This window comes from Engystomops pustulosus, chromosome 6 (genome assembly GCF_040894005.1).
Source record: "Engystomops pustulosus chromosome 6, aEngPut4.maternal, whole genome shotgun sequence".
Classification (NCBI taxonomy): Eukaryota; Metazoa; Chordata; class Amphibia; order Anura; family Leptodactylidae; genus Engystomops; species Engystomops pustulosus.
The window spans coordinates 112817378-112827371 of record NC_092416.1 but is presented as its reverse complement, the minus strand read 5'-3'; the positions used below and the strand labels follow the sequence as shown (position 1 = coordinate 112827371).

The 9994-nt window shown below is 41.5% G+C and overlaps 1 protein-coding gene across 1 annotated transcript; it reads right to left on the bottom strand.

Moving 5' to 3' along the window:
* Window positions 1-222: 222 nt before the first annotated feature.
* CEBPB (CCAAT enhancer binding protein beta) lies at window positions 223-1355 on the bottom strand. The gene has a single exon (XM_072110619.1). It carries the CDS (start codon window positions 1264-1266, stop codon window positions 598-600), a length of 669 nt encoding a protein of 222 aa, XP_071966720.1. The 5' UTR covers window positions 1267-1355; the 3' UTR covers window positions 223-597.
* Between the last annotated feature and the right edge of the window lie 8639 nt (window positions 1356-9994).

Below are 9994 nucleotides of genomic sequence, written 5' to 3'. Positions count from 1 at the left end.
ATAAGTATCTATATTTATTTTGGCAAGTACAACCACTGATACACAGTAACAACCCCCTGCAGTCAGTGGCCCACCATGAACTCTGAATGCCTGCTACGCTGCAAACCACTGAAATCTCCAGAACACAAACCTGCACAGCACCCTATAGTAACACAGAAACTTCAGAAGGATTCCTCCTACACCTATTATACATGGGGCACAAAACAAGAGAGAGGGCAGCAGTTCAAATGGAGAAAACTTTTTATTCCAACATGTAATGCTCAAAATAGAAATCCCCAAATCTAGAAAGTCTCTGTTAAGAAATCTCTGTATAAAACTCTGTGGTTGCAGCAGGTTGCGTCACCCGCCCGCTCAGGGCTTAAACTATTGCATCATCGGCTACAAACCCAATAATAATAATGAAGTGTTCTTTGTAGAGAAGGTGCAGAGTGCAAACATGAGCGGCTGTAAACAAGCACCCGACAACGTGCGGCCAGCTCGTCCAGCACACGCAGTCCTTATAGTCCGCAAGGGGCTCCGGGAGGTCGGTGTCCGCTCTGCCCCCGGCCCAGCTGCAGCTCCTGCTGTACGGCCGCCGGGGCCCCAGTGAGCGATTGTCTAGCACCTCCCCGTGGCCTCGGGCGGCAGCTGCTTGAAGAGGTTGCGCAGGGTCCCGAGCTCCCGCGTCAGCTGCTCTACCCGCTTCTGCAGCCGCTCGTTCTCCGCCGTCAGCTCCAGGACCTTGTGCTGCGTCTCCATGTTGCGGATCTTGGCTTTGTCGCGGCTCTTGCGCACGGCGATGTTGTTGCGCTCCCGGCGCTGCTTGTACTCGTCACTGTGCTTATCCAGCGACTTCTTGTGCTTATTCCCGGAGGCTGAGGCATGACCCCGGGGAGCCGGGCTGGGGGTTCCCGGGGGGCTGCACGAGGACCCGCTGCTCAGGTTGCCGCTGCTGCCGGACGGGACAGCGTGGAAAGCGAGGAAAGAGCGCATTGCCGGGGCCTCGTCCTTGTCCGGGGGTTCCCGGTACGTGTCCAGCGGGTGGAGCACCGGCTCCGTCTTGGGCTCCCCCGGGTAGCGGTAGTGGGAGGCCCCCAGTTCACACAGCAGTTCCCCACACTCCGCTTCCAGGTACGGGCTAAAGTCTATGGCTCGCTCGTGCTCCGGCAGCGGCCCCCGGCGCTGCGCTTTGGCCCCCAGGTTCTCGTCGTAGTAGAAGTTAGCTGCTTCCATGGGTCTAATGGCGGCACATCCTGGCGGCTCCCAGGGCGGTAACAGGCGTTGCATGAGGCGGCGGAGAAGTCGCTCCTCTCCCCGGACTCCTCGCACTTTCTGTCCGATCAGTTCTGAGTCTGTCAGTGCCGGGAGCCGCCTTTATAGCCTTGCCATGGCAACGCGTGTGACGTCACTGCTCTGGCAATACCGAAACTCTACTTTAAATGACAGCTCCCAGCAAGGAAGTGTAGTGACGTAATACAACTCACACAACCTATAGTACCCCTCAAGATGAAGAGAAAAGAGTAAGTATAGAAGATTAACCCCTTAAGGATGCAGCCATTTTACAGCTTAAGGCTCAGTCCTATTTTTTGGATTCTGACTTGCGTCGCTTTATATGGTTATAACTTTTGAACACTTTTACTTATCAAAGTGATTCTGAGATTGTTTTTCCCCACATGTTGTACTTCATTTTAGTGGTAAATTTTGGCTGATAAGTTTTGCGTTTATTTACAAAAAAAAAAGAAAAAAATGATGAATTTTTAGAAATATTTGCCATTTTCGAAATTCAAAATCACCGCGTTTTCAGGCAGATCGATTTACCACCTAAATAACTTGCCGAATAACATTCCCCATTTGTCTACTTTACATTTTCATAATTTTTGAAATGTTTGGATAATTTATTTTGAGGTCACGGGGCCTACAAATCGAATAGCGATTTTCGTATTTTCAGAATTGACTATTTTGGGGATAAATACTGTTTGAAATTAAATTTTGCATATTTAGCATCAAAAAAACCCCTATATAACCAACCCATTTTCAAATCTGCACCCCTCAAACTATCAGAAACAGCATTTACAAAGATTGTTAACCCCTTGAGATCTTCATAGTAATTGAATCAAAATGGTGGTGACATTTAGAGTGGTCAAATTTTGTCGGTTATACATTCATTTAGCCCTAAAATTTACACATTTCCAAAAGATAAAAAGAGAAAACCCACCATAAAATTTGTTCTACAATTTCTCCTGAGTGCAGCGACCCCCCCACATGTGGACATTACTTGTGTTATGGGGGCACAGCGAGGCGCAGAAGGGAAGGAGCACCCCCTTTTGAAGGCTATAAAATTTTCGCTTTTCCGTTATTTGGGCCATGTGACGGCATTTTTTTTGCGGGATGAGATGCTTTTTCCATTGTTACCATTTTGGGGTTGGTATCACCTATTGTTGAAAATTTAGGAACTTTTTTTGAGGTCATGAGTAGAAAAGCATCAATTCTGTACTGGATTTTTTACTTTTTTTTCGTGTTCACCGTATATCCTAATAATCCTGTTATCTTTATTCTATGGGTCGATACGATTACGGGGATACCAGACATGAATATTTTTTCTTATGTTTTACTAAATTTGCCAAATAAAACCCTAATGTGGGGAAAAATCTATCATTTTTGCATCGCCGTCTTCCAAGTAGCATAACATTGTTACGTTTTTGGCTACAGAGCTGGTTGATGGCTTGTTTTTTGCGGGACGTGTTGTTCTTTGCAACAGTATCATTCTGGAGTGCATATGTTTTGTTGATCACTTTTTATTGCATTTTTAGTGGGATATAATAGGTAAAAATCATAATTTTTGGCGGGTTTTTAACGGTTTTTTTTTACGGCGTTCATCATATGGGTTCAATAGTTATTTAGTTTTATTCTATGGATTGTTATGGACGCGGTGATACTATATATGTGCGGTTTGTGTTATGATTTAGACTTTTTTGAGTGTTATATGTCTCTTTATATGTTTTGGGGCTTATGGGCATTTTTAGTGATTTATAAAGTTATTTTTTATTGAAAAACTTTTTTTTTTTACATTTTTTACTTGATCCACCATGGGATATGAACAAGCAATCATCTGATTGCTTGTTCATGATAATACTCTGCAATGCTGATGTATTGCAGGGTATTAGTAGTGCCAGCCTATGCAGATGCATAGGCTGACACTTTGTCTTTAAGATGACATCACAGACGCCATCTTAAAGGCACTGCCTTCAGGCTTCTCTGGGGTCCCGATCGGACCCCAGAGGTGCCATAGCAGCGATCGCCTCCCCCGAAAACGGCGGCGGGGGGGGGGGGGCGATCGTGGGGTAAAGACCCCCGGAAGGCATGTTAAATGCCGCGGTCGCGTTGACCGCGGCATTTTACGGGTTAAACGCCCGCGATCGGAGCCCACTCAGCGGTAACTAAATCCCGCGGCTAACGATGCCGGTTCGGCTGCTGTGCAGCGCTGAACCGGCATCGTCTCTGCGCAGTAGCTGTACTGCGCTGAGCGCTATTCACGGGACTCAGCGCAGTACAGCTACGGCGCAGAGCGCTAAGGGGTTAACATTCTTTATTTATGCAGACATATATACACATAAACACAATTAAAAGTTGTTGAGAAGTACATGACAGAGTTGTGGGGTGAATATACAGCAGAGAAAAATACAGTCATACCCGGACATATGTTGGTTGTATAGAGGTATATAAAATATTTGGGAGGGCTGGTATATATAGGGTAAACACCTGGGAGTAGTGTAAAACCATGCAATGATAATGGCACAGCTAATGTCCGTGCCAATATGGTAGAGCAAACAAACAGATTTAGAATCTTAAAACCAGTCCTTACCAGTATTAGGGGTAAATGTGCACAATGTCCGGGGATGACTGCCGCACCAACGCGCGTTTCGGCTTGTATTGAGCCTTCGTCTGGCGAAGACCACTAGAAAGAACAACTCTTCTTGCAAAAAATAAGCTCTTAACCAGATTTGTCAGCCGAAAAATAAAAAAAGCTACGAATATGAAAAGATGGTGATGCTAAAATGTACAAGATTTTCTCCCAAATTCAGTAAAATTGAATAAAATACACAAAACCCCCACATATTTGGCATCGCTGCGTCCATAACATTCTGAATAATAAAACAGAATAGTTATTGAACCCGCACAGTGAACCTTGTAAAAAACAACTCCAAAAAACCCTCAGAAAAAAGGATAATACCCTTTAAAAAATGCTGTAAAAAGTGGGATTTAAAAAGTTACGCTCCCTAAAATAAGACCACTAAAAAGTACAAATCTTCTCACAAAAAATAAGCCCTTAACCAGATTTGTCAGCCAAAAAATTTAAAAGTTATGCATATGAAAGACGCAGATGCTAAAATTAACAACATTTTTGCCAAATTACTTGTTATTCAGTAAAAATGGGGTAAAAATAAAAAAAACTATAAACCGTATATTCGATGCGCCTTATATATGAACTATACTACAGACAAGATGTACTGTATATTTACCAGTGTTTAAGAGCTTCACCCCCAGTAATATACTGTATCAGCCCACACTGTACACAGGGTCCCTGGCTCCTGAAGTGCCCTGGCACCACAACTAACATTGTGCCCATCCTGCCCTCCCATAGCACGGAGAGACCGGAGCTGCCATAGTGTCGACCACGAGGCAATCATCATCATCAGTAAACAATCCCCCATACCTGACAGCCCTGTAACAGGGGAAAGAGAAGGAGCCACAGGGAACCCCACAGGAATAACACCCTGGCTGAGGAGGAAAAGAGAAGGGGCAGAGGGAGACAGCTTAACCCCTGCTGCATCACCCTTGCAACATTAACCCCTAACAGCCCATACCTCTGAGATCGGAGCTCTGTGACAGGCTGGAACCAAGTTCCCAGGGAACTGCAGCTGCCTTGAACTGTGCACAGGTCTGCCACCTGCTGGTCATTTTTAGTTACTGCATTTGAATGAAAGCCAAGTGCACAGTGTTTATACCCACTACCCTAAAAATACCTATATGTTATGCCTTATAATCCAGTGTGCCTTATAATACGGTGCACCTTATATATGAACCTAGATATCTTAGCAGGCATTTATTGGTGGTGCGCCTTATAGTCCAGTGCGCCTAATAGTCAGAAAAATACTGTAAAGGAGGTATTTTCGTAATCGTGGTGACCCATAGAATAAAAATAATATACTATTTTTATGGTATGGTAAACGGCCCAAAAAAAATCTTCCTAAAACTTAATGATTTTCATTTCCTCCAACAAAATCTCACAAATTAGCTATAGATGCCTCAAAATTATGTACCAAAAAAGTGAAGCCCTTGTAGGTCCACATTAAAAAAAGAAAAAAATTATAGCCGTACAATGTGACTTAGCAAATCTGATCTGGATGGCGCCTCCTTCCCTTCTATGCCCGGCCGTGCACCCATACAGCAGGTTACCACCACATACAGGGTATCGGTGTACACGGGAGAAACTGGGTATCAAACTTTGTGGAGCCTTTTTTCATTTAATCCATTGCAAATGTTTAATTTTCTACCAAAAATTAATGTATTGTCCAAAAATATTACAATTTGTAGACCACACCTCCATTTTGTTTTAACCCCTATAAAACACCTAAAGGGTTAACAAACTTCTTAAAAGTGGTTTTTCATACGTTGAGGGGTGTAGTTTCCGTAATGGGGTAATTTATGAGTCTAGCTATTATTTAGGCCTCTCAGTGTCAATTAAAAGTTGAGCAGGTCCATCTAAATACAGGTTCTGGTGATTTTACAAAAAATTTGAAAAATGATACCTAAATTCTGAGCCTTATAACATTCTAGTAAAATATGTGGAATCTCAAAAAAAACATGCCAACATAAAGCAGACATTTGGTAAATGTAAGTTATGCATTTATTTGGGTGCTATGACTATCTGCATCAAAAGTAGAGAAATTAGATCTTTGAAAATAAAAATTCTTCCAAATTTTTCTCAAACTTCGTTTTTGTCATAACTAAACACAAAAGATATCATCCAAATTTTCAAACCAATTTGAAGTACAATCTCAAAATCCCCTGGATATCTCATATCGTTCCAAAGCTAAAACCACTTACAGTGACGCAGGGCTGATTTTAAAAATGGGGCTGCGTCCCAAAGGCCAAAATAGGCTGAGTCCTGAAGGGGTTAAGATAAAACAGGAGGTTATGTTACATAGAGAAGGGTCTTGTCAGTCTCTTTTGGGGATTGAGGTGAGTCCGTGTAATGCGCCATAAACCCAGGTGCAATATTGAGGCCTTTTCTCAGTGACTGGAAGGTCATCATCAGCTTGAACACCCAGATGGTTAGCCAAAAAAGGTATAATTCTTTCAAGGAAACCTACCACCACGTATGCCAGGTTTCTCTAATGTATAGTTGTATAGCCCTTCTTAGGGCTAATTCTTGTGTGGCCGATAACTTTAATAAAATTTAATTCGCCCCAATATTCAAATTTTCTAAAGAGGCTACTGGGGCGTGGAATAGCCGGAGCTACATGGCGCGGCTACTCCACGCCCCAGTAGCCTCTTGCATTCCGCCTACCCTGAGATCTTCAGCTGCGCACACTCATCTGTGAACCTGGGTTCTCATAGTCAAGGTCTACCTATGATGTCAATTACAGACCTCTCATCAATTATGAGAGAACTTGCACAATTGGTGGCTGACTAAATACTTTTTGACCCACTGTAGGTGGTATAGAGTACCTCACCTTCTACATAAAACGTTTCCAGTGATTACCTAATAGTTTTATGATTGTATATTTTTTTCTTTTTCCAAAAGAATACTAAAACTTGAAATATGAACAAAACAAATAGGGCCTTCTGGAATGCCTGTTTTATAAATTGGAATCCATTTATGTCATTCCAAATCATCTTCTGACCTGATGGCAGCAATTCTCTCAATCTTCAAGACCCTCTATGGTATCCTTTAGCACTTGAAAACTTAGTAAATACCTTTTAATAATGGTATTAAGTTGATCGCGATAAATAAATATTATTATGTAGTTATTAGCTAACCAATGCTGCCACCTAGTGGAGAACAGTGAGTGCAGCACTGCTTTAGGCAGCTGTTCAAAATTTGGAGACTTATAACAGGCACAATTTTACCACAGGTTGAGAAAAGGGCTTTATTTAGTGTTGATGCTGCCCTTGGCACTTACAGTGCTCACAACCCCTAATGCTTCTGTCCATGGCGGGAATTCAGGTATAGTGGACTCCAAAATACAAGGCACTGCTTCTTCAGATTCAATATATAGTGAGAGAAAAGTCCCAATTTCCATTGGCGAAAAAAATTGGGGCAAAAAAAAAAGGAAAAGAATCAGAACCCATCTCTGAGATCCAATTACCCCCAATTGATGTCAATAAAATATACATAGCAACAAAGATTTCCAATTCTTCTTATGTACTTTTCAAGCATGAATTGACTTTGTTAGCAAGGGTCTAAATTTCTACCCCTCTAAAACTACTGATGATTTTGAAATATTGATCTAAACACTTTTATTACAAAACTTACTTTACAATCTTTTTACTGGCGTAAAAGGAAAAAATAACAGAACCATCAGAAACTAATCCACCAATTATGATCATTCATAAGGATGTCAAGAAAACAAAAATCCTCATTTGACCTGGTAGACTACAAGGGGCATTTTATAGACAACTTTTACGCTGCTGTTTGCCAGGGGCTGCTGTTTGCCAGGATTTCAGATCCATTAAAATAAGGCAAACAGAAAAAAAGAAACTTATCAGGTGAATTGTCAGCTCCGTGCTTAAAAAATAATCTGGACATTGTCATCTGCGAGTTGGCTAAACTTGGATGGATTGTTGTCCAGGACTGCGCTGCTTACCTTAAAAAGCTGATAATATCTTATTTCATGGGAAGTATTACAAACGGTTAAAGAAAGATCTTACTCCTGAACTGTTATTACTTTAAAATGCATTATTAAGTAATGCCTACAATGATAACATCATTAATAAACAAGAAAAAAGTTTCATAAGGATGACAATAATCCACCAGGCCACTCAATCATTTTGGGTATTGGGTCGCTTACAAGTCAATTATCACATTTTATTGACCTTTTCTACAAGAAATCATGGTCACCTCTGGGAATCCAATATCTCCATGCTTTCAAACGGGATGAAAACTACCTATTCATCACTTTGGATGTGTTTGTACTCATATATTTATGTACTCATAAATGTTGCCCATATATTAAGAGTAAAGGCCACCAGATGGTACCTGTCACAACATCTGCCTGTTTGTATTGAACATAAAATTTTTTAATTGTGTATACCAGGGGTGTCAAACTCAATTTCAAGAGGGCCACATCAGCTTTATAGTTGCCTTAAAAGGCCCGAATGTCATTTTAGTACTGTAAAAATGTAGGTACTTCTCAACAGTTAGGTGAGCTGTGTAGTAGTTGCATTAATACATCAATGCCATCACAATGAGCCCTTTGAGAACAACTAGAAAGCTGAATATAATCTGAGAAATCATCAAAATACAAGCACAGCAATTCAGCTATATTAACCCCTTCCCGCTCTGTGTCCGATATATCGGACACTGAGCGCAGTGACTTAGCTCTCAGCGTTCGATATAGCTGCTGCCGGTTCAGCTCCAGATCTGAGCCGAATCGGCATCGGAACACACGGGGTGCCGGCTATAACTAATTGCCGACACATCAGTGTAACACCCACTGTGAAAGTGGGCTCCGATCGCGGGTGTTTAACTGTTAAATGTCACGGTCAGCGCGACCGCGGCATTTAACATGCCTTTGGGGAGTCATTCCCTACTATCGCCCCCCCCCCCAGCCCGCGCCGTCTTCATACAGGCGCCGATTGGGGTCCGATCAGGCGTCTATGACGTCATCTTAAAGGCAGAGTGTTAGCCATTGCATGTGCATAGGCTGACACTGATAACACCCTGCAATGAAGTCATCTGATTGGTTGTTCATGTTCCATGATGGAAACAGTAAAAAAGTGGGAAAAAAAAACCCCATAACATATAAAGAGTTATATAACACAAAAAAAAAAAAGTCTAAATCATAACACAAACCCCACATATATATTATCACCGTGTCCATAACAACCCGTAGAATAAAATTATATCATTATTGAACCCGCACGATGAACGCTGAAAAAAAAAAAACTGTAAAAAACCTGCCAAAAATTATGATATTTATACCTATTGAATCCTACAAAAAATGCAATACAAGGTGATCACAAAAACATATCTACTCCAGATTGATACTGTTGCAAAGTACAACATGTCCCACAAAAAACAAGCCATCAACCAGCTCCGTAGCCAAAAAAGTAAACAAAAGAAAAATGTTAAAGTCTGATATCCCCATAATCGTATCGAACCATAGAATAAAGATAATATGATTATTAGGCTATACGGTGAACACGAAAAAAAAAGTTAAAAATCCAGTACAGAATTGATGCTTTTCTACTCTTGCCCTCAAAAAAAAGTTCCTAAATTTTCAACAAAAGGGGATACCAACCCCAAAATGGTAACACTGGAAAAAGCATCTCATCCCGAAAAAAAAATGCCGTCACGTGTCAACAAAAACAAAAAAAAGCAAAAATTTTATGGCCTGCAAAAGGGGTCAATGTAGAAACTAAAATCCTGGAGCTGCAGGGCGCTGCTTCCCTTCTGCGCCTCGCTGTGCAGCAACACGTTACAACAAGTAACGGCCACATGTCTCTGTAGTTGGGAGAAATTGCATAATAAATTATAAGGTGGGTTTTCTTTTTTATCTTTTGGATATGTGTAAATTTTAGGGCTAAATGAACGTATAACTGACAAAATTTGACCATTCTAAATTTCACCTCCATTTTGAGGTAACTATGAAGATCTCAATCTTCCTAAAAGTTCACAAAATAGAGAAAAATATTTTCACTATGACCGGAGCTCGTGAGTAGCTCCTTAAGGGGCAAACTGTGCACCATGAACCACTGTGTTTCTTCCTAAAAGTTGTTTCTGATAGTT